This window comes from Triticum dicoccoides, chromosome 7B (genome assembly GCF_002162155.2).
Source record: "Triticum dicoccoides isolate Atlit2015 ecotype Zavitan chromosome 7B, WEW_v2.0, whole genome shotgun sequence".
Taxonomy (NCBI): Eukaryota; Viridiplantae; Streptophyta; class Magnoliopsida; order Poales; family Poaceae; genus Triticum; species Triticum dicoccoides.
This window is the reverse complement of record NC_041393.1, coordinates 747,834,703-747,860,258: the sequence shown is the minus strand read 5'-3', so window position 1 is coordinate 747,860,258 and position 25,556 is coordinate 747,834,703. Positions and strand designations below refer to the sequence as shown.

Below are 25,556 nucleotides of genomic sequence, written 5' to 3'. Positions count from 1 at the left end.
GGTCTGCGACATATAACTAAATTAGCTAGTTGGTAGAAGAGTTGGCACGGCTCTTCCGGCAATGAAGACGATCTACTTTCTTTCGCATTCAATTGATTTGGATAAAGATAGCCATAATTGGTTATTGATATCTAGAGGCTTGTTTCATGATATTTAATGATCATTTCATACTCACACAAATCTACTTAATTTTGCCGATATAAACTATCTTATAACCCAAGTACTTGTCCATGGCAGTCATCTAATGTAATGTATTTTTCATCAGACGGTATACTAGATAAAGGTGGAGCATCCGAACAGGCAAGGTAAATGGAGAGTTGCATGAACAAACAATTAAAGTAAGCGCCCATGAAGAGTATTGCAAATACCATATATAGTAATGTATTACTCCCTCCGTTCCTTGATATAAGGTGTATAGATTTTTGAGAAAAAGTCCGAAATATAAAGTGTACTGCATTGCACCACTCGTTTGGATAATTTATTTTACGAATTTGATTACATTTCCTTATATCATGTAAGCTCCTCTATTTTCTCATGTCAATTAGTCATATGTAATCTCACTCAAAACTTGTGAAATTTTCCCTCCACGTGCGTTCTTTAATTTCCGTGCCAAAAATTATACACCCTATATCTAGGAACGGAGGGAGTAGCATACAACGCCTTGGAAAGCCTTCCGGATACACTACCCTAGGTCATTCGTATTAGGAATATCCAGCTGATTAATTTGCTTTGTAAAGCAACAATTCACCTAATTTTGACGAACACCAGATCTCATATGTACTCGTCAAAACCACCCTGTAATTATTCTACTTTATTGATACAAGGCAAGGTTGGAGGAGGGTTATTATCCCAAGGGGAGTTGTGTACCTATATAAACCCTTGTCTTTGAGATGAACCACTTGATTCGTGCCTCCTATTCCCTTCTTCATATACACTTATCTATATGATGGAAAGTTAGGTGGTTAGAATTCTCGACATGCTCATCCATGAGCACGAGGAGCGTCTTTCATATCATTGTCCTTGATGATGAACACCAATAGGTTGTTTGTTATTTCCCACTATGACATACTCCAACCATGGCATGAGCTGGAGAGTGAACAAGTGCAGTTTTCATTGATGAAATACTTGACATTATGAAAGAGTAGAGAAGGCCCTCGGGTTGGTGGTGATCTGCATGTTAAGGGATAACCATCCGAGTAGTTGCACCTAGATTAGTTTTTAGATTACACATTTACACATGTAAATGCTTCAAAGTAGCACTTAGTGCTCATAGTAGAAGAAAATTCACAAGTGGTTCAAAGTAGCACGGCTTCATTGAATTTCATTGTTGAGAGTTCATGAGTTTCATGTATACTCGTGGGTAAATTCACATTGTAGAACTTGTCTTGTATATTCCAATAACGAGCATCCTCAAATGAGCTCTAGGTCTTCATGAGGAGGCAAGTTGATGTAGCCGCATTTAGTCCGTAGGAGAGGTTTCATTGACATATTGATGTATGTGCATCCTAGTTGTATGTCAATCCCTACTCCTTGCATAATATTCATCATGAGGACTTCCTGTTGTCCTAATGGTCAACTGAGTTATTGCAAGATTTTTTTTTTTGTTATTCACTTCTTCCAACCCCCGAACATTATCTCCTCTATAGGGCATAAACTCATACTTACGCTCAGATTTTGAATTTGTGAAGATCGTGAAATAGAGCAAGCAAACAAATAACGTTGGAGATATGCTTATGCTCAAGATGTGTGTTAGTACAGTTGTTGAGCGTTTGGGATGTAGAACCCGGAAGCATCAAGGAAGCTTCCTTCTAAAATCTGTTGGATTTATTTTGCAAGTAACACAAAGTAAAACACGGCCATCACAGATAAGCATATCTTGTAAGTTCTTCTTTTTCCGGGAAAAAAACTCGTTTGGACAAGCCCTAGACTAAATAGTGGTGCAGCCTAGTGGGCCATGCGCCCATGCCTAGTAAACCAACTTGAAATGCCACTTCGACCTTAAAGCAAGAAATGGCCTGTTTGGCACAAGAAAAAATAGGTTTGGCTGAGTCCACTGTCCGGACGAAAATTCAGTAGTTTCGGAATTACTTTCCCTGAGAAATATCAACAGACCTTTCACATATTTACCATATATAATATCACTTACAACAAAATTTCAGTGCCAACAAATGAATGAAGTAGAGTATATCTCCTTCATTTCTCTCCTTCCAGTTCCTCAATCAATGAACAATATTAACTGTCACAAATATTTCACTTATGTATGTACACCATCTTTTCATTCTTCTTAGAAACTTACCTGGCAGCCATCTATGTAGATTCTCATTCCATTCGGTCTACATTGCTCTTATCCATCTATTTCCAAGACCAAGGAAATTCAAGCGAAACCATTGCTTTAGTATGGACTGAGCTTTAATTCCACAGTGCATAATTCTTGTTCTACGATTCGCACTTCCGGGCAAGCTGAATCAGAGAGTTTGCCTTCCTCTGTGCTCTGCTTGTGCTGTTCTTAGCAATTTCCGTGAGATGCTCGTGGAGGCCGAACCCGAGGGCGTGCACCATAAGGGCATTATTATGTGATCCAAGCTCGAGGATAACAGAAAGCGCACACTCCTTGTTCTTGGGGGTCCCCTCCTTGATGATCCGCACAAGCGTCTCGACGAAGCTCTCTGTCCCGATCGTGCCACGGCATGTAGAGTTGGACCCAAGCAGGAGGAAGATGGAGAGGGCCTCATCAACCATGCCGAGCTTCGTGTTGTCGAGAATTTTGAGCAGCACAGGAACGATGCCGGCCTCGATAGCCCTTAACCTGTTCTGGTGATTCAGCAATAGGTTGAAGATGGCCGTGCTAGCATCTTTCTTCCCCCTGATCGTCCCATTCTTCAGGAGGTCAACCAATGGAGGCATACCTCCCAGGGCCCCTATGGCCACCTTGTTCTCGTCTACCATGGACAGGCTAAATAGCGCCGCCGCGGAGTTCTCCTGGCCCTCGACATTGCCGTTCTTGAGGACTTCAATGATCAATGGGATGGCGTTCCCCTTGGCAATCAAGACCTTGTTGGCCTCGTCGATCGAGAGGTTGAGCAACGATGTGACTGCGTTGTCCTGGATCTTCTTGTCCGGGTACTGTAGGAGGCCGACAAGGGCCGCGATGCCATCACTGTCAACGATGAGTGTGCGGTCCTCTGGGCTCTCCTTGGAAAGCGTCCGGATCTTCTTGGCGGCCTTGCGCTGCACGTCGAGGTTTGGGGATGAGAGGTCCTTCACCAATGACGGGATGAGCACCTCCTTACTCACTTCCTCCTCAACAGGAGGTTCGTCAACTCTTGTCTGCATCTCTACCTTGTTCTTCTCACACCACTGCAAGATCAAGTTCTTGAGAGCAAAATTCGGCGCCAGCGAGAGATGCGCCAACGGCTGCTGCGTCTTGGGACACGTTCGCTGCCCCGCGTCCAACCACTTCTGGATGCTTCTCCTCTCGTAAGTCTGCAAAAGAATTCAGATTAAGATCACTAAGATGAAGACAAATTTCCGGCGCAATTGTGTGTGACTAAAATTAAAATTTCCAGTAATGAGAAGCACAGACCCGGCCGCTGGCGATGATGACGGGGTCGGTCATGATCTCGAGGGAGATGGGGCAGAGGAAGTCATTGGGGATCATGAGAGAGGGGCACTTCTCAAGGTACTTGGGGATATGGACCTCGCCGAGGATGTTTTTCTCGTCAATGCCAGCAACTTCCTTGAGCTTGTTGAGAATCTCGATGATCTGCTTTGTGCTCTCAGGTTGCTGCCCGTTGCGCTCGTTGATCAGCTTCTTGATGGCCATGGTCTCGGCGCGGAGGTCAGCCAGGCTTTGTAGCTCGAGCTTCTTGGCCAGCCGCTCGAGGATGACCCTGTCCGCGCTCCGGTCCTCCTTGTCCTGGAGGACCACCATGAAGTCCATGGCGAGCTCCATGTCCTGGGTGTCCGTCCTCTTCTTGCTCCGCTTGAGCTGTGTGTTGATGAGCTCCACCTGCACGCTTTTGCCGTTTTAGTTAGATCAGAGGCAGCATTAGCAGATCCACAATTTGATTTCTTGGAGGCATTTGATCGAGCAGACGGGGTGCACAGAAAAACGTACTTGCTCCTTGACCTCGTCGGAGATGCCGATCTCCGAGTAGGGCATGCCGTCCAAGGCTTGGTTGATCTTCTCGTACACGGCCCGGAACCTCCCCTGCACAGCCTCGCCCTCCAGCGACTGCGACCATGAAAACCAGCGACGAATCAGAAATCCCATTAATCCCTTGACGGAAAGAGACGGAATCGGCGGGCGATTACGCACGAGGAAGATCTTGCTGCCGTCGTGGCAGCAGCGGAGGAGGCGGCGGGCGGCCTGGAAGGCGCGGCTGAGGAGCGCGAGGCGGCGGTGGGCGTCGTCGGTGAGCGGGCGGGGCGGGGACGCCTCTTGGAGCTCCTCGATGAGCGGGAGCACGAGCTGGAGCCAACGGAGGAGGTTGAAGCACTCCTTGCGGTGCGACCGCCGGAACTCCTGGAACGCCTGCGCCGCGCCCACGGTGGCGACCAGCTCCTCCAGCAGGTCCCCGTCCGAGAGCTGCCGCCCCGACGGCTCCGGCTCGGGCTCCGGCGGGTCCGGCTCCCCCGCCGGCCGCGTCCCGAACATCGACGACAGCATCGGTAGGCAGGTACGGAGCGCAGGAGGCTGGCTTGGCGAGGTTGGAAATGGCGATGGATCGGACCAGGGGTGTGGAGGGAATAGGAGGAGGGCGAAGAAGGGATGGTTTTGGCGGGCCGACCTGAATTCCAGGAACAAGTAGGCTTCAAATATAGCAAACGGGAGAAGCGAGGAGACGTCGCCCATATTGGGGCAAATGTCTCTTTTTTTTCTTGGGTAAACCTTCTCATTTATTCATCATCATCAATCACGACCACCCAGGGACGATTACAAAAACTGAATCCAGCCGAACGCGCGCCATCGTCCTCGCCCCTCCTTCACTGAAGCTGGGCAAAACTTCTATAGGATCAACCCACCAAAACAGCAACCGCCGGTGTTGAAAAGATGCGTAGACGGGGATATCCAACCCGCCGACACACGAACAATGACCGGATTCACGTGGATCCACCTAAGACAGACGCCGATCGACTCCCGGGAGATCCCCGTAGACAAACTTTCACACGCCCTCCAACTACGCTAGAAGCACCACCAATACGGGGAGTGAGTATCAGGTGATACGGGAGCTTATATGCTCCCATGATACGAGCTCTCGCAAACCGTTGGATCTGAAATTCGAAGGTCATGGGCAAAGCTTCTGTAACTTTGTAGCAAAATCCTCCAAAAATCTGATATTTACGTGCAGGTCTAAAAGCATGGCTCTCACCCTTAGATCTCAGATCCAACGGCTCACGAAAACCTGGTTCACGAAAACCTGTATCATGGTAGCATCCAAGCTCTTGTATCACCTGGTATTTTCTCCCAATACGGGATGCTGGGCGGGAAGAATCTTATTCCATCGTCTAAGAGTCACCACCGCCTCGTCTCTAAGCAGGACACAAACCCTAAGAAAATTTAAAAATATATATAAAAACAAAGCCCTCCTGCTGGCAAAGGTTGGGATCCACCATACTTGCATAGCCCTAAGTTCAGACAAGACGAGGCAGATAGGGGCCGGGGCTGACGCAGCTGGATACCGATCGCACGAGCGCTATTTCCCTAGAGGCGCCAGGGAGACCGTGTACACCTTTTGAGTAGGTTGGCAAGGGGTTCGACTTTTCATCGGCCCCGCCTGCATTGGGGCAAATGTCTCAGCTATGGTTTTGGTAAATACTCCCTCTGTCCCAAAATAAGTGTCTTGAGCTTAGTACAAATTTGTACTAGAGCTAGTACAAAGTTGAGACACTTATTTTGGGACGGAGGGAGTAATATCTTAGATATAAAGTATCCAAATGATAGGTCTTACACGTCAGGTGCTTTGCACTTTGGGCCTGACTTTTTTGATGGCAATTCTTGTCATCCAAGGATGGCAAATTTCAGTGACACACGACAAGTTTCTATTAAAATAAAATAAAGCACGAAAGTTTTCATGCTTGTTAATTAAATTTGCCATCCTCGTGCAACTAAACTTATCATAAAAAAGTTCGAAGTTGTCATGAGAACATCCCTGACGTGTGGCACTTATCAGGGTACATAAAAACTATGTCACGTCTAAGTCTTTCATCACATGATTAATTTGCAGTAAATTTTGTGCCAACCATAGCTATTTTCTTTTGATGGGTATCACCATTTTATTTAATTAATCAGGACAGAAGTTGAGATACAAGCAATATTCGACTAGTTTTTTAAATGTTCACAATTTTTTTTATTGTGAATTCAAAAAATGTTCATTCATGTAAAAAATATTCATTGATTCAAAAAATGGTCATCGATTCAAAAAATGTTTGCCAATTCAAAAAATCATGTCAATTCATAGAAATGTTCATCGATTCAAAAAATGTCGGCCGATTGACAAACATGTTCAGAATTTTTTAAAATGTCCTCAAAAGTTATTTTTTTTGTTATTTTGTGATTTCAAAACGTATTGTCGAATTAGAAAATGTTCATTATTTCAGATATATGTTTGTCAACTCAAAAACTGTTCTTGATTTCAATAAAGTTTACGAATTTGATATGTTTGCAACACCAAAAAGGAAAATTTAAAATAAAAGAAAATAAGAAGTAATATAAAAAATATAAAAGAAAGAAAAAACTAGAAGAAAACAAAGAAAATAGAAAACAAAGGTCTAGAACCTTCCTAAAAACCAGTATGCGGAAGAACCTGGAATGGACCGACCCGAAGAGGACCACAAACCTGAGGGGTACGTGTTAGGTCGCTACGTAGCGACCTATGCGCGGAATAGGATTCCCCAACTCTGAGCTAGTCGACATACGCCTCGCCCGCCTCTTTTTACATGTGTGAGTGCGCCGCCCCATGTAGGACTCTTTCTACTGGTTATATGAAGCTTCTAGAAACTTCAAACAGGTTTTTCCTTTCTTTGTTTTTGCCTTTTTTAGGATTTTTCCTATTGTTTGTTTTCTCTATTTCTGTTTTTATATCTTCATCTTTTCTTTTTTCTTTAATTTAAAATTCTTAAAACTTAAAATTCAGATTATTATTGTGGAGCTAGTTGCATGTCTAACTCCAAACACGCAACTACAGGTGGTGTCGTTTCGCTAATGCATGTCTCCAATGCGACTGTAACTTAGGGAACAAAAGTGTTTTGTCATTAGGGCAGTTAAATATCTCCTACTTGATATGCAACTGCAACGTCACTTCCGATTATAAATGAATGTCTTCAACCCGACTATAACTTCATGGTAGGAGAAACTGTTTGTTGGGAGGATAGTTGTATATGTTCTACTAGATACGCAATTGCACGCTATCGCAGGAATGCGTAGCAGTGGCGGCATCAAAAGCCTAGCAATGACGGGTAAGGCTCTCAGAGGCGCCTACCACTGGCAACATGGCATTAGTGGCGGGCGCTCCACCTGCCACAAATGACTATAACAGTGGCGGGCGTTACAAACAGCCCGCCATCGACCTCGATCTTGTAGCAGTGGCGGGCATTACTATTAATGGTGGGCAAAAATATGGGCATTTGTTTTGTAGTGGCGGGTATAAATTTATTTTGCACACCACTTTTAGATATTTATAGTTTCTTTTTTAAAAATAGACCACAAAAATATGCCACAATACATTGTACAGTATACAATCATCACAATACAAAGAAAATACGCCACAATACGCAACACAGTATGCAATCATCACAATACAAAGAAAATACACTAAAATGACATCAGCCACTACAGAGACGCCTAGACTTGTAGTGGCGGCGGCGTTGATCTGGTGGTCATGGACGACTACGTCGGCAACTGTACGACCACCGGCGACAGAACGGCCCAACCTCTTCAGCGATTAACTCGTGCCGCGCTCACCTCGCGTCGACGGCTGTAGTCTAAATTTGCACCAGCGACTGTCCTTGTTGTTCCGAACCTGTCCATGTCCGATGGCTGTCTGAGCCTATCGAAGTGGAGGCTCGGTCTCCGGTGAGGTAGAGTAGGACATGGGACACGACCCGACAAAAGAAACTCGAGTCGGCGCCATCTCCCATGGCCTACTCTTTCTCGTCGGAGCCTATGCCCTCCTGTCGTCGGTGGATGTGAGGTCGATGATTGATCCATGATGGTGGAGCCGGCCGCGTCCAACACGACATGATTTCGGTGCCAAGGGCTGCCGGGCACGATACAAGGCACCGAAGAGTGCGAGTCTGCCCCGCTGGCGTCTGGCACGAGGGTTGCCGCGGGCTCCCGTGCCCATTGCCTAACACGGTGGATGCGCCACACCATATTTGTATCAGACGTTAAGCAGGTGTGCATCTCTTTCTCAGTGCGCCAACAAAGTGGTTGCGTATCCTCCACGGCGTTCGGACGCCAGACGGAGTGCACTGCCTCTGCTAAGGCAGCGGCGACTGCCCTTGGGCGGGATCCATGCTCCATTGTGGTAGACGCAATGGATTCCCGCCAGATGGATTTCAACCGCTGCCGGACGGACTCCTCCGGTAGTGGAGAAGCGCAAGGCAGTCGACCATCTCCTCCTTGGGGCCGCGTGGGATGATCTCCGGTTCAACGGCTCGAAATGGTGGGAGATCCGCAAATGGGGCTTGTGGGTGGACGGGAGTGGCCTGGCGAGGAGTAGAGTGGAGTTGAATGCCGCTTGGGTTTCGCTCGGAGTGCAGATAGGGTCCAATTTATGTGGGGTCGGGTGGGCCGTACTCGGCCGGATCCTACCTGGCGGGTGTGTCCGGGCGCCTCTGGGCTTCCACATATCCGTCCGAGATATGGGCTGGATATGGGGAGTGCGGTCATGTCTAGACGTTTGGGCCGGGTTTGACAGATCCTGTTGGGTGGCAATTTTGCGTCCTAGTACTGACCGGGAAGCTCGCCCTGGCGTTTGTGGCAGATATGAGGCGTCCGGTGTAGATGCTCTTAATAAACCTGGACATGTGCCTACTACGTCTTGCATCTTGCATTTGCATGCGTTCTTTCTGAGTCGCATCCAATATCCAATGCTCTTAGAAAGCATTGTTTATTATCTTCCCTGCATCCCAAATTTGCATTGCAACTTCGCAAAATCCAACTCACAAGTTTCAAGGAGATGCAAACCGCAAAACTACAGGAGCAACAACACGCAACATTTACCCGAACGAAATAACATTTTCATGTGCGAGGCTGTGAATAATATTGGAGCCACCACCAGAAGTTTAATGGGAACAACAATGAAAATAAAATGTTAGCATCATATTGTGTACTGCTATTTCAAGTATGCATCCATTTATAAATATCTCTGGAAATATCTTATTCTCTCCACAAGGCAATGTTTCATCCATATTATTAATAACAGTTTCACAAAGTCCCCTTTATTCTCTATCCATGGCTGACCCCTAACCTTGACATCAATCTTAAGTTCACACCCATCCAGGTTCAAGCTCCCAGGGTTCGCGGCGCGGTGGCACCGAAGCACGGGGTGTTTGCCCTGCATGCATAGTTCGATGTCAAATGAAGGTTTTTCCTTGAAAGCGTAGTTCAATGTTAAATGAGATAAAACACTCTAGGTTTCACAACACTATACACTGAAAATTCACAAACCTCTTATAGATATGAACAAACTTTTTGAAAAAAGAACCATGACTACTTTCTCCATGTGTATCCTCAGCTTCTACAGAGTGGCACCTAGTCCTAGTGAACACTAATACTACCAAAGTATGAAAATCCAAGTTGCATGAACCTTGGGAGACCACATAAGATAATTCTATGATGAACTGGCAGAAACAAGCTGCAAAAGATAGTAATAATTGATACCATTTGTTATCTCAGAGCCAAGTATAACATAACACTAAGATGAACATGTGTACTGCATGATGTGTATTTCACGTAGTCTGGGCTTATGTAACTTGAGTTTGGTAAGATCTTAGCTTACTAATTTGTATAACATGATAAAAACATGGGCCTTTGATTGGACTTAGCTAACATCAGTATACTTTAGTGCTGAGATAAATACAGCAACAAACCAACATAATCTGTGTAAGAAACCAAATTTAAATGGGCAACGAATCACAAGTGCAGATTTAGAACACTGTATATCACCCCTATAAGAAAAACAATACTTTGTGTGATCTGAAAAGTGAAAAGATCTCGCTTTCCCGCAAAGAATATCAACAATTATTGTCCCATGATTTTCCATTTTTGCCATAAATCAAACTGCGTGAACACCAAGCAAGGCAAATAATGCTTTTACATACAAAGATCACAAACTCTTACATAGTTTTCTCTTAAAATACTATTTTTCATAGTAGGAAAAATAGCCCATTTAATTACTTTAACGGTGTAAACTATATGTTCTAATATACCTCGCCATCACTCATTGCACCATATGGACATTCATGATGGAACATCCAGGGTCTGGTAGCTCTAGCGGTGTGTAAAGATAACTTGATCTCTTTGTAATGCCCAATGTCGAACCACGGAGGATCAACATGGGAGGAAAAAGACAACTTGACTTTTGTGTGCCAACAAGTAGCATTTGAGCCCTCATTTTCATTTGCCATATATCCTTGCCATACGAGATTGCTACTAATTAAATTAATTAAAAAATTCCATTGTAATTTAGTCTATAGAAAAAATGTTTCCATCACGATGCATTATATGCCTCTAAAAGATGCATGTGAGGTGAGTGTTGAAATATACTAGCCAACATTGTTCACCCACTTAAGTAAATTGATTATGTACTTTCCATTCAATATTGTATCAAGCAAGGAGGACTTGAATTAAGAACTGGGTCAATGTACTAATAGCCTGCATTGATCCCATGACTAAGCTTACCTAGGCTTGAGAAGATCCTAGACATGACAGGTGTCTGGAAATATGTTGCCCAAACTTCTTTCTCAACTTCCATAATAAAAAAATTTGGGAACTGGAAATATGATGCACTGGACATTGATCCCATGACTAAGCTTCTTTCTCAACTTCTGGGAACTAGTTAACATCATGAATTTAGTAGGGGGAATAACCATTGGAAGATTGTACACATATCTCTTAAGCCACGAGTTTTGGCTTATGTTGGTGCACATAATAAGATTTCCCATAATTTTGCATTATTGACATGGGTGTCTCCAAGACTCCTATTATGAATTAATTTATTTATATGAATTATATATGTTGAAATAAATAAAATACAAATCCAACATGTTTGCTTGAATCCACAATAAATTAGGTTGCCAAAGTCAGAGTGATTTTGCTTCCCGTCAGGGAGGCTGACATGTGAGTCACTATCTTCACTATAATTGTAACACGAAAGCTTGGTGAAATCCATTTAATTTATCAAGTCACCATATGGTGGCATATGTTGTCATGTAATACATAGGACCTGGTGATATCCTAGTGGTGGAATTGCAATGACACATCTACACCGACTACACATGAAGTCGAACATTGTTTTCAGGGAGCTGGTCAGAATGAAAATAGGTTCCTAGCTAAAGTTGTCTCACCCCACTTGAAAACTACAGGGCATGCGCTACAACTTTGACCCAATGGCCTCCGTTTGCTGGAATCGGAATAGTTGAGAACAAAGTTTCGAGACAATAACTCCCTCCTAAACACAGGTTACACCTTTGATCGTACCGTGCTATCCAAGGAGCAACTCTTCTTACTATGTGAAAACGAAAGGTGCTAAGTTGTAATCCCATTCTAAGGATTCTCGTGGTTTCGGGGAATCTAGTTATAGGAGAACCAAGAAGGGGTCTTGATGGAGGCGATTAGCTTCGTAGGGTCAATAAGTACATATTAAGTCACCATATTGGGCACACTTGATTATATTAAGGACTCCAAGATAGCCATGAGGTGGATTTTAGTGGCACATCTTTACGGATGTGGGTTCGACTCATGGGAGGAATTTAATTTCACAATGGCGATTATTTGGGTTTACACCATCAAAAGTCACGATATGGAGAACATTCAATTATGAAATACCGATGACTTAGGGCCTGTTCTGATCTCCTCTTGCTTCCCAAAAATTCAGAAATTCAACTTTTTGGAGTAGCTTCTCACTCTAAGCAGCAATGAAAAATCTGTTCCGCTCGGTTTGCAGCTTCTCGCGGCACTGCAGCCCAGTTAGAAGGGTTGTGGCATGTTCAAGCTAGTTGGGCTGACTAGAGGCAACCCAAATCGGCCTTGTAGAGGAGCAGTGAGGGAGCACGAGCGAGGGAACGAGGAGCAATCAAACAGATCGAGCGTACCGGTTCGGCTCGTATGACTTGGCTGTGGCAGTTCACTTGTAATATCGGCCAACTTCAGCTTTTCGGATCGGCGGAGCTGGGCCGAGTCTGCTTCACAATTTTGCACTGTGGTCGATTCTAGCTTCCTGGAGCTAGCTTCTTGCTGCTATTTCGTTCGGCTCGTATCTTCTCCAGGAATTTGTGAAGCAAGGAGCGGGACAAGATCAGAACAAGCCCTTAGTGTTGTAAAATTACAATGGCACATATTCACTTTCTTGGGTTAGACTTTTGATGTAGACTATTAATTTTTCATTGACAATTATTAGGCATGCCGTCTCCCCTTCACATAAAAGAGTAACTCGTTCCTCCTCACAGGCACATGCCATAATGTAATACTCATTGGGTTTAGAATAGGCAATACACCATATGTGACCATAGATGATGCACTAGACAGTTCCATCTTGGCCTCCTATTTGACAAATGTGAGTAATATTCAAGGTCAAGGATTACCTAACCACCAACTATATTAATATAAATACGGGAGGATATAAGTTAACTTTATAGTCTCTTGGCGAACAAGTGAACACAACAATAGTAGTTAACATAAGTAATGAACTCATGACCACTGACAGCTAGACCCAAATCGTGAGAAGAAGGTTACACATTAGAGCATAGAACCGATATCAAATACTAAATAATGAATTAAATGAACCATGTCGGGGAAAAAAATTCTTGACAAATAACTTCAATGACCAATCATCGACAACTATTTTCTCCTTGTCCTCTGGCCTTTGTGACGTAGACCACATGGACCACATGGCTTGTCCATAAAGTGGTAGTCCAACTAAAGCCGAATGCCGATGTAGGATGAGGATTTGATTTACATGTAGCATAGTTGATGTATGTTGAATTTTCGATTCAAATCTCAACAAATCATCTTGTTATGTATACTTTTTTTATTCCTATCTGGAATGTGGCTATAATAGATAAGACATGTCCATTATTTCCCCTTAAATAAGTCTACTTAGATAATGATACAACTATTCCCAATCACAATTCTAACTCATATGTGAAGCATATCGAATTAATAGTGCTGATCAGGGTACTATGGGGGTTGGTGAAGGAAAGTACAACAAGAAAGGGAGGAGATGGCATGTTATGCACACTCATACTTTGTTAGCATTATCATACAAGATTCATTCTATTATCAACTAGTATGAGAGATCTTGTCCATGTGTTATGATTAACCATGCTCGAGTCTCAGTCCCTTGGTAACAATAGGAAGTAAGTAGAGCAACATGTTGGGCGTTCTCATGTTGCCCTATGAGCCTCCTCCGTTTCCATATTATCTCACTATACAACTAGATGAAAGTACAACACAATGTTGGTTGTTTCCATGTTCGCCTATTATCCTCTCCATTTACACCTTGCCTCACTAGACCATTATAGATTCTATTGTGGTAAAATATTCCCATATGGTTATGACTACCCTTCCACAAGAATATGCATCGAAGAGAAGTGAATAGTGTTTTGTGGGGTGTTTTGTGTTTTGTGTTCTCAGTCACAACATGGGGAACATTCAATTGCAAAATACCGATGACTTTGTGCGGTAAAATTGCAATGGCGCATATTCCCTGTCTTGGGTTAGACTTTTTATGTAGGTGGTTAATTTTTTATTGTCAATTATGAGGCATGGCATCACCCCTTGACACAAAAGAGTGACTCATTCCTCCCCTCAGGCACATGTCATTCTGCAATACTCATTGGGATTAGAATAGACAATACACCATATGTGACCATAGATGATGCGCCAGACAGATCCAGCTTGACCTCCTATTTGACAAATATGATTAATATTCAAGGTTGATGATTACCTTAGTGCCAACTATATTAATATAAATACGGGAGTATCTTAGTTAACTTTATAGTCTCTTGTCGAACAAGTGGGCACAACAATAATAGTTAACATAAGCAATGAACTCATGAACACCAAGAGCTAGACCCAAAATGTGAGAAGAAGATTACATACTAGAGCATTGAACCGATATCAAATACTAAACAATGAAATAAACAAACCATGTCAGGAAACAAATTTCTTGACAAATAACTTCAATGTCCAGCCATTGAAAACTATTTGCTCCTTGTCCTCCCGCCTTTGCAACATAGACTACATGGAGCACATGGCTTGTCCATAAAGTGGTAGTCCAACTAAAGCCCAATGCCCATGTAGGATGTGGATTTGATTCACATGTAGGATAGTTGATGTATGTGGAATCCTCAATTCAAATCTCAATAAATTATCAGGTTGTGTCTACTTTTTTTATTCTTCTCCGGAATGTGGCTATAATAGATAAGACACCTCCATTATTGCCCCTTGAACAAGTCTATCTAGACAATGATATGAATGTCTCTCAATAACTATTCTTTCTCAGATGAGAAGCATATCCAAATAGTAGTGTTGATCAGGGTACTATGGGGTTGGTGAAGGAAACTCGAACAAGAAAGGGAGGGGATGGCATGCTATGCACACTCATACTTTGTTAGCATTTTCATACAAGACTCACTCCATTTTCATCTTGTATGAGATATCTTGTCCATGTGTTATGATTAACCTTTCACTAGTCTTGGTCTTTTCGTACCAATAGGAAGTAAGTAGAGCAACATGTTGGGTGTTCTCGTGTTGCCCTATGAGCCTCCTCCATTTCCATATTGACTCACTAGACAACTTGATGCAACTATAACACAATGTTGGATGTTTTCATGTTCGACTATTGTCCTCTCCATTTACACCTTGCCTCACTAGACCATTATATATTCTATTATGGACAAATATCCACATAAGGTTATGATTACCCTACAACTAGAATATGCATCAAAGAGAAGTAAATAGTGTATTTTTTGTTTGGTAAGATGTCAAGATATAACATACATACATATACAATAATTTAGACGAAATCCAGTTGGCATGTGAAGTCAACCTTGATATGTAAGGATGCGGGTCCTCTGACATCTTGTGTGGCTTCATAACCACAGTTAACATCCATGCAACAAGTAACTTCCATATCATTTGTATTCCTATTAGCCATGTTTCTCTCCCTTTTTTGGTCATGAGGTCATTTCAGACCCAAACATGCATGTTGACCTTCTCTCATACTACCCATGGTGTTAACACACATGATTAACAACTTAGAAAATATGTTATCTCATGATCCAACACACTTCTTGACCTGCTGTCATTTCACATGACTAGAGACCTAGCTCCACCATTGATGTTTCACAAAGCTTTACCGAATGAACAACTGCTTGTTCAAATAATCCACATATCAAAACCATCACGGAAAATGAATAGAAAAGCCATTTCCAGTTGACACGTTGATCATGAAGCAGTATACCAATTCCTTCCCTCAAGTTTAGCAATAGCGTCAGTCAATCAACAAAAAATAGGAAGCGAGAAATTCAAAAGTTCCACATAAGCTTTACAATCGTCCTTGGGATAAGGATATTATTTCGATAATTTCTGACAGGGCTACACTTTGGGCCAAGAGTTATTTTTTGCTCACACAAGCGGGATTTGAGTAGCCTCCAACCATTGTGAATATTAAAGCTCATGTTGTGCCATAGGCGGCTACTCTTGCTCCACAGGTGACTACTCCTTCTTGAGCTACTCATGCTCAGTCGGCAGCTCATTCAGATCAAAATTGTGGTTATTGATCATGGAGACCTGAACCCCTCGAGGTGCCATTTCCCCTGCTTCCAAGCTCCCCAATCCTTCACTCTCGACCCCACCTAAAGAGAACCTGTTAGGGTTGAAAGATATGTCTTTGTGCACATAAAAACACTAAAAATTCTGAACAAAACAAATGTGCACCACACTAGAGTTCTCGCCTAGTTATCGATCAAAAGTGGTGGGTCAAAAAACCGGTCAGCAGTGCTACTTAGCACTAATGGCCGGCGGGATTGTTGTGAATCTTACTATAACTAAAATTCTATTTTTGTTGGAAAAAGGTAGTAGTGACGGGCCCAATATGTGGTCCGTCAATGGTACATTGTTACGAGTACAGAGGACAATATTGAGGCTAAACATGCTACTTGTTAGTAATATACAACCCACCACTTACAAGCCCTAGTCACATCCTAACAATTACTAAATCAATACCCTATATCACCAATGGTACGTTGTTACGATCAATTGTTGTTATGATCAGTAGGTTGCAACTTAAAAAATAGTAGCCTCACCTAGTAAGCTCATTATTCCTTCCTGCTATCATTCATCCCTTATCTAGCTACTAGCACACTTGTCTTCATGATTTGTCCTCCACAGTCATGCAAACTTCCCTTGTTAACTGCTTATCATGCCATACCGTCCCCCCACTTCCTCGAATGTAATTCCTATGAGGAAGAAACCTTGCGTTGCCCCTCCTCCTCCTCAACGTTGTTATCTCTGTGGAATGTGGCATGGGTGCCAACTGCATGAAATCTTTGAGTTTGTCCTGGAGAAGAAACAAAGTGGTCCAACTTCCTTTGCAACCTAGATGATGATGGTGTTCAGTTCTGCCTCGGTCCTTGCACCATACGGGTCAGTATCGGCCAATGGTGCAGCATGGTGGAGGCCTTGTCCGTCTGACTTCTTGGCTCCTATTCTTCAAGCCACTCCCCATCGTTGTTTTCTATATTCGGATCCCCAACTCTATGGCTTCTCCAAACATCACATGATGTAACATACTGAGGAAAAGTAGGTTCGAGTAGTGGAGACTACACATTGTTGGCAGGTGCCGGATTTGGACTGGCCATGGCCTGATTTTCTTTTCTGATTTATTCACCATTGGCGGGCTCGTGCCTGTAAGTGGCTTGTTTCTCCTCCACTAAGTATAGACTACTAATGGGAGTTGAACCCATCACTGCTGGGTGTTTCTGGACCTTCACCAGTTAGGCTTTATGGAGTAGTCTGGAATATAAAATGTAGAGAGAGAGAGAGAGAGAGAGAGCATGAGAATTGGGGCTATATGTAGGGAGAATAACCATTTAGTATGTACCAATTTTGAGGTCGAACAACACACCTTGACATGCCTTGAAGGCACATGAACTCCTAATTTCAACATACCAAAAACTAATATGATTCCTTAAAACATATTGACCAAAATACATTCCATATCTATCAAGATTTACACATGATATATTAGTAAAAATTATTTCTTGTTAATAATCAGAGAGCAAGGCAACATTTAAATATATGTGTTCCCCATAAAGAAGCTAATGTCTTGTCACTCTCTTTGTGACTTTGTTTCCTTGGAAATGATCCATTTATGGTGGCTGATTCCTGTGTGCGCTCGTTCCCCCTGTAGCTATTCATATTTACTCAAATTTGCATTATTCTTCAAGTTGGCACCTATATGTGTCACACTCTTAGCGTCGTCTTCACATGTGACAAGACTTCTTTCGATGTCTCTTGAACACTAGCAAGTGTATTTGCCTTGAAAAAAAGAAGAGCTAATGTCCTCGCTTCCTATAGATAGAGGAGACTATATGATTTGGATAAGACCGCCTTTGTAGAAAGGCAAATGTAGCAGAAAGGCTCCAGCGCAAAAAAAGTACCAATGGAAGCACACGTATAAATACCTAGTGGCGGGCCCAACCTGAAAAGAAATGCTAAGGGCGATTATAGGCGACCGACAAGTAGTGCTAGGGTTAGGTTTTTATTCATCTATGAGGTGATGAGACTGTAAACTCCTACATTGATTGGTCTTGGTGCTTCCACTCCTTTGCGCGACGATGGGAGAGAAGGCGTGGCGTAAATCGACAGCTCAAGTTAACAGGGTGACCAAGGATCATTAAGATGAGAACCTTCAAAGTCCCTGACAGATGGAAATGCTTCAAGGGAGGCAACTAATCTCTCAACCAAATTAACAAGGAGTCCTGAACTTGACAACAAAAGGAACTAATAGATCTCATGTTTGAGGATCAGGATTCCAGACTGACCGAGGCCTACTCGGTGGTCAGTAGTTGGAAAGGCATGCTCACTCCAGCAAATCAACATCAACGTGTTTGCTAGGGCTATGCAACATACATGTGACTCTACTGGGAAGCCCAAATAAGTCACATTAGAAATAATATCTTCTTCTTTAGATTCCATAACAAAGGAGTCTAGAAGCACGCTCTATATAATTGAATGTGGCAATTTGGTTTTAATGTGATAGTTTTTAAGGATTATGATGAAAAAACTAGGTCATCGAAGATAATGTTTTGTATGACGGAGCCATGGGTGACAATTACAGATCCTCCCCTATATAAATGATCATATACTTTTGGGAATGCTCTTGGGAATTGTCTTGGTCGCGTGGTAAAGAGTGATGTTAAGAAGGATGGATTTATGGGGGAACCATCTCAGATTTAGAGCTAGAATTTTCATATTTCTTTCACTAATCTGAGGCTTCTTTCTCCACTCTTCAGCAAAAGATGAGGGGACCTTGTTTGATTTTCAATTTGAGAAGATACCTCTCTTTTGGATTGACTACGATAGACTAGCACTTGTTGACGGATGATTTGAACCACAAAATGATTCCTCACCCCAGTTGGGTGAATGGTTGAGGGCATAACTTGGACATGGCTCCTCACAGACAAAAACAAAGTAGAGGCCGGTGAAAGAAAGCAGGAACTTTAGTTTTGGGAGCACTAGATCAAGCAAGGGCGTCTATGGGCGTAGGGGTCATGTAGCATTGCATGTCCGTCCATTTACGTGCAGGTCATACAATGATTATACACCCTCTGTGGACTCTCTCTACGAGGATCCTCGAGATGGTCTTGTAGAGGGTCACTGTCTAAGATGAAGTGCAGGGAGGACCAATGCAGGCAAGAACTGTGACATGATTGTGAACTAAGGGATGATTTAAATCTAAAAAGGAAGTGGGACCTGAGAAAGGAGCATGAAAGGTAGCAAGATATAAAAAAATCTATAAGGGAAAGGGTGCAAGGCCGTTGGGAAAGATGACCCATCTACCTCAGAGCAACGCAGACGAGGCACTTTTGTTCATAAGACGAGGCAAGGTGATGGTGACCACCAAAGGTGTCACAATAATTATCACCTAAAGCTACTGGATAGGAAGAGAGATTGAAGAAAATTTGTGTAGCTAAGGGAGGCTCCGAGAGACTGGATCCTAATAATACATTTATCTGTTACAATGATACCTCAACAAAGAATTCTTTTAATCACAACAACTAGGAGATTACTTGAGGAGTTTCACACAAATGGAGCGCATTAGGGAGAGTGTAGCCAATAATAGCGTTTCAAAACTTTGTTGTAGTAGCAACCTGTACACTTGGGACAATAAGAGGGAGCGGGATGAGATCCTTTATGTACATGTGGACAGGGGTCCATGCAATGATGAATTCGTGCATTCATTGTAGGATACACCCGTTGAACATGTTGTCATGGAGGACCATACCATGGTTTGCTCGTTAATAGAGCGCTAGAAAACCTAGTCATTACCAAAAGTAAGAAGAGGGCATTAACGTTTGAGGAGAGGTGGATGCCCATGGAGGCATGATAGTGTGCATGTGATAACAATTCCGGCCAGAGTGAGCTCTACAGGAAGCGTAACAATGTCACCAATGATATGAAATATTGAAGTGGCTCTGTATTTTGTCTTGTATGTTGTGAGATTACTAGGCACAAGGTCCAGCTTCGATGGAAAGGGTAGATCATTGGGATCTAGACATCCTCGCTGAAGACTAGCGAGATTGAAGCGTAGCTTCATGTGGTTCGTGCACAGGAACAAATAATGTGTATGCAATGTTCCCGACTGGAATTTCTCAAGGAAGACAATCAAAACATGAGGGCGGATGGCATGAGTTGTACTATTGACAATGAGATGGGGAAGATTTCGGCCGATTTCTATGCTTAGTTGTTTTCTTCAGAAGCCTTTGCTGATGCTGAAAACATCTTAGCTCACATCCGACCCTGTGTGACTAGTGATATGGAGGAGAGGGTGAACACAGACATGATGGATGAAGAAATTGAGAATGTACTATTCTAAATTTGACTGGAGCGCAGGGGCTAGACAACCTCTCACTTGTGTTTACTAATTTCACTAGTTATTTCTAAAAAATGATGTACACATAGTAATAGATGATTCTTTTAATGGAGTTATTTCACCAAACTTTAGTGATATGGTTCTAGTCCTAATCCCCAAAATTACCTAAATGGAGATACTTCCTCAAATGGGATCAATCAACTTATTGAACACGCTCAGTCAGATTGCTTCAAAGGCCTAGCAAAGAGATTGAAGGTTGTCCTATCCATAATGATCACGCAGGAGCAAAGTATGTTCATTCAAGAAATAGAAAAATCCAATGTTTGCAATTAAACTATACATGATGAAGGCCTATAAGAGGGTGGTTTGGATTTTGCTCGATCTGATGATGAGGGCACTTGGTTTCTCAGATAGGTTGATCTTGATGATTATGATGTGTGGTACCCCGGCCAGGTTTTCTATCAAATTGAAAGGAGTGTGTTATGTATTTTTTTATACAATGAAGAGGGCTCTGGCAAGGAGACCCATGGTCTCCCTATTTTTTTTATTTTCTATGTTGCGAGTTTTTTGGCCTTTCTCATGAGTGCTCAAAGATAAAGAGATCAATGGTATATCTTTTGGGAGCACTAACCCCCATGTAGCCCATCTTATTTCTGCAGATGATAGTGTAGTATTTCTTCAACCGTCAAATGGAAACTTTGTAACCTTAAATATATCCTCTTTGACTACGAGTGGGCCTCGGGACAAATGGGAAATTTTCAAAAAGCCTCAACATTCTTTGGGAAGTGAGGCAAATAGGAGGACTAAGTTGTTGTAAATATCTTTGCACAGACCCTAAGGCATTGAGCGAGCATTATTTGGGGCTCCAAACCGTGGTGGGTAGGTCAAAGGAAGGAAATTTTAAACATCTTAAAGAAAGCTCAAATGGCAAAGTGGTTTGATAGGAAGGACAAGGTATCTCGAAGGCGGGAAAGGAGGTGCTATTAGAATCAGTGCTTCAAGCAACACCTACTTACACCATGAGTTGCTTCAACTCCCCAGAGAAAATGTGTCAGAACTTAACTATGTGACAGTATGTAAAACCGTGAGTACCCATAGTAGGGTGGTGAACTTGTAGGGATCCACGACAAGGGAGTTCACACAAAGGTTTTTACCTAGGTTCGGGCCCTCGGTGAGAGGTAATGCCCAACATCCTGTATCTGATTTTTATTCATGGTGGAGCACCTTGTGCGAGGGGTTTTGAGTGGAGATGAAGTATAATGCTACAGAGAGTATAGTCTATGAGAGTATATGTGAATGACAACCCCGAGCCCCTCCTTATATAGGTGGCAAGGGCTAGGTTTACAAGGAATCCATCTGATCTCATACCACTGCCATCTTACCTTGCCTGCCAAGATGCTCTCACAGTCCTTATCTGGGCACCTGAGCTACCCTACTGCACCGATCCTCCACTTGGCCTCTTGGGCCCTAAGGCAGGTCTGCTACCAGGCTTCCCACCCAGAAGACACCCCTAGCGTATTGCACCTTTAGTAGCCCCCTAGCGTGTCTGGAGTTGGAGTTATGCTTAGCTTCAGGATGGAGAATCCAGGAGGCCTCCTTTTGTCTTTTTGGCTATTTAGACATGGCACTTGTGACCTTGTGGCTAGTCTGATTCAACATTGGTAGTCCACCCTCCCCTCCATTTAATCTATTTTGATCATATACATTCTAAACCATCATCGTCAGCTCTTTTGCAACTATAAGCTGTTGTCGCAGAGCTAAAATATTATGGCTCATGTGGTGGATGTGCAGTTGCACGCTTATTCAGGAACGTCGATGCTTGGAGAAACAAATTTATCGTCTTCATGTTTGATAATGTTGATATGTTACTGATGTTCCAAGCTCACTCATGTGTATGTACATAAAAATGGAGACGAGGTGTGCAATGTTAACTAATACTATTGAAAGGCCGACCATCGATCATCGCGGTGCTGCAAGCCCGGGTGTTCAGTGCTGGAAGCCGGTAACTTGGTGCAGCAATGCTATTGGTCAGTGAACTTCTCATTGCTACAAGGTGGTTGAAAATGGTGCACCAGTGCTACAAAGTTGGGTTACCTCATGTTGCAATGTTCTGTTTAGTGTTGTAAGGTTGATCACCAGTGTGCTTTTCACTAGCCTATCATGGCCACCATTGTCGCCTCCATGTTGGTCTATTGCTGAGAATCATGGGTGTATGTTGCGAAGAGTGGGTAGAGGAGACGAGAGGAACAACTAAGTTGGTGGTTGATTGGGTAGTGATGTGTGACCCAATTGAACGACTCATGGTTGGGCATAACCTAGGAAGAGCTGGCAGATGCATGCTGATGATCCATCGGTTCAGGCCTATATACATTGTGTTTTTTCACTGATTTGTTGCAGCTAATGAGTATGTGTTGTATATCTACAATTTTTTGTATAGACATGCTCACATGTTGCGACGTTTTTATGAGGTCTCTCAAAAGAAAATTGAATTATATTCAACAGGCTGGTTTCAGGGGGAAATCAGTCAGCTCGCTCTAGCGCCAGATGCCCCTTATTAGTCTTCCTCTCTCTTCACCATATCCATTCGCTTTATTTCCACCACGTGCACACCCATCCTTTATTGCCCCTTCTCTATGACAATGAGTTGGGCTAGCACTGCCACTCAACGATGTTGCGACTCTCCGACCATCAATGCTACAAGCCATCGCTATATGCTGAAAGAGGAGCACTATGCTACATGAGCCAAGGCATACGACGTCTCAAGGTCGTGAGTGTGTTTGTCGGTGCAGCACCCTGATAGCCGATGTTGCAAGGCAGTGCTTTCTTATGGTGCAAAAAACACATACTGTGTTGTTAGGTGCGGCATCCGTCTTCTCATATGTGCTACAACTATGGCCGATGTTGCAGGGCGATGGTCGTATCATCGCTAGTTTTGCAGGGGCAGTCACAACAATTCCTAAGTTGCATAGATCGCAGTGGTGCAACCGCGTATTCTCGTGGGGTGTGTTTTATCCCACGAACAGTGCCACATGCCACGGCCCATGTGTAAATGGGTGATGGCGGTGGTGGCATCAACTACATTGTCTGTAAGACAATGTTGCAAGGACGACGCCTCGTTGGCGCACTGTAATAATACTTGCAGGATATCCAAGCGACATCAGGGATCTCTAGGGTACCAAAGCCAGGTGTTGCAAGGGGCCGACGTAATTGTCTGTTGCGATGATGTGGGAGGGGTGGTGGATACACATGTATTGTGAAGGCTATGGAGGAACACGGTTTCCATTCTCTCTGCTGCCATGTAGTGTGATCCAATGCTCCATGTGTCAATTCGACGGCTGGCGATCCGACTAATTTCGTTGACACCTAAAACGTGCCGAAAAATATGTGGAGATGTTTCTAGCCATTGCATGTTTCTTATTACAGTTCATATGTTTTCCACGCTGCAACACAGTGCTGGAGCTCGCCTATGTATACACAGCTAGTGACAAAACAAACTACATCTAGGTGGGACTTGATTAAAATCAGGTGAGTAAGGCCTCCATCCCTCGGCCGACTGACGTCGATGGAAAGAAAACATGTGCAGCTTCAGCTAATATATAACAATACTAATGATGACAAAAAGACCCAGCATGGACAGAGCTAACAATACCAGTATACTAGTGATGACAAAAAACCAGCATGCACAAGAGTTAAGCAGCTTGTTTGCCAGTGTAGCCTGCATGGAGACGATGTTGACAAAAAAAAGCAGCATAAAGTATACTTACCAACCGCACTTGACGACGCGATGCTCCCTCGCATGCGCGGCACCCCCTGGACTGGCGCCATCTCGTTCTTGTCCATCTGCCAGATGAGACCGCAGCGATTAGAAAATCCAAGGACATATACACACCACGTAGTTCATGCACAAACACATCAGGTAATTCAGTAAGCTACAGTACAATTCACATGACTAGATTAAAGATTGTCAGTAACTTCAAATCATTAGGCACCGGTTAACTTCAAATCACTAGTAGGAGAGGGGGAAGCGAGTGCGGCTCACCATCTTGTCATCGGAGGCACGGTTTGCATGCAGAGTGGGGGCGCGAGCGCAGCTCACCATCTTGTCGTCGGAGACAGCGTTTGCATGCCGGGTGGGGGCGCGAGCGCGTCTCATCATCTTGTCGCCGGAGACAGCGTGAGTACGCGGGGCCCCTGGCGCCGGGAGCGCAAGCACCTTCAAGGGGCCTTCCCGGGACTCCCGGGATTCCAGCTCCTCTCTGGTGGCCGCTGGGGGCGGGCTTTTCTTCTGGGGTCTCCCGGGCTTGCGCCTGCGAACCACCGGCGCTATCTCGTTCCTGTCCATCTGTCAGATGAGATCGCAGCGATTAGAAAGTCCAACGACATATACCCAGCACGTAATTCTTGCACATACACATCAGGTAGTTCATTAAGCACTAGCACTAATTCACATGACTAGATTAAAGATTGTCAATAACTCCAGCTCATTAGGCACCGGTTAACTTAAAATCACTAGTAGCAGAGGGGGGAGGAGCGAGCGCGGCTCACCATCTTGTCGTCGGATACCGCGCATGCACGCCGTGTGGGGGCGCGAGCGCGGCTCACCATCTTGTCGTCTGAGACAGCATAAGCACGCGGGGCCCCTGGCGCCGGGAGCGCAAGCACCTTCAAGGGTCCTTCCCGGGACTCCCTGGATTCCAGCTCCTCTCTGGTGGCCGCTGGGGGCGGGCTTTTCTCCTGGGGTCTCCCGGGCTTGCGCTTGTGAACCACCGGCACATGCGCCTGTTGCGCAAGCATCTTCCCTTTCCCCTGGGCGACCGCGGCTGCAGGGGCCGCCAGGCTGTGCTCCTCGTGGTTGGCTGCGGGTATGGCACTGACGTCGGAGCTAGACATCGCGGTGGATCGGTCGAGCAGACGCGCGGAGTTGGTTGAGGAGAGCGGGATGAGAAGAATGTGAGCGAGGAGGAGAAGCATGTGTTGCCCTTTATGAACTGAAACGGAAGGCACGGGCCAAGGTGGGGACCGCGTGTTAATCTACAGATTTATTTATTTAATACCAGCAATTAATAGTAGCATATCTTTGGTATATTTCTATTAAATATTCTTATATTTTGGTATAGTATTAAATATATATTTGTATACTAGTATTTAATAGTAATATTCTTATACTCCCACCGTTCCAAAATTCTTGTCTTTGATTTGTCTAAATACGGATGTATCTAGTTACATTTTAGT

General features: G+C 43.8%; 2 protein-coding genes across 3 annotated transcripts; both read right to left on the bottom strand.

Moving 5' to 3' along the window:
- Nucleotides 1-2,123: 2,123 nt before the first annotated feature.
- On the bottom strand, nucleotides 2,124-4,669 carry LOC119339665 (U-box domain-containing protein 15-like). Its single transcript, XM_037611634.1, has 3 exons — nucleotides 4,118-4,669; nucleotides 3,584-4,009; nucleotides 2,124-3,483 (listed from the first exon to the last, which is right to left on the bottom strand). Exons 1-3 carry the CDS (start codon nucleotides 4,667-4,669, stop codon nucleotides 2,437-2,439), a joined length of 2,025 nt encoding a protein of 674 aa, XP_037467531.1. The 3' UTR covers nucleotides 2,124-2,436.
- A 4,600-nt stretch (nucleotides 4,670-9,269) lies between these two features.
- Nucleotides 9,270-25,284, bottom strand: LOC119340970 (translation initiation factor IF-2-like). Of its 2 annotated transcripts, none has more exons than XM_037612873.1 (4): nucleotides 24,870-25,284; nucleotides 24,364-24,666; nucleotides 24,089-24,164; nucleotides 9,270-9,560 (listed from the first exon to the last, which is right to left on the bottom strand). In XM_037612873.1, the coding sequence occupies exons 1-4, from the start codon at nucleotides 25,212-25,214 to the stop codon at nucleotides 9,493-9,495; spliced, it is 792 nt and encodes a 263-aa protein (XP_037468770.1). In that variant the 5' UTR covers nucleotides 25,215-25,284; the 3' UTR covers nucleotides 9,270-9,492. The 2 variants fall into 2 exon arrangements, with proteins under 2 accessions (XP_037468770.1, XP_037468769.1); XM_037612872.1 differs by lacking the exon at nucleotides 9,270-9,560 and adding an exon at nucleotides 15,677-16,083 and having other exon boundaries at nucleotides 24,870-25,282.
- Between the last annotated feature and the right edge of the window lie 272 nt (nucleotides 25,285-25,556).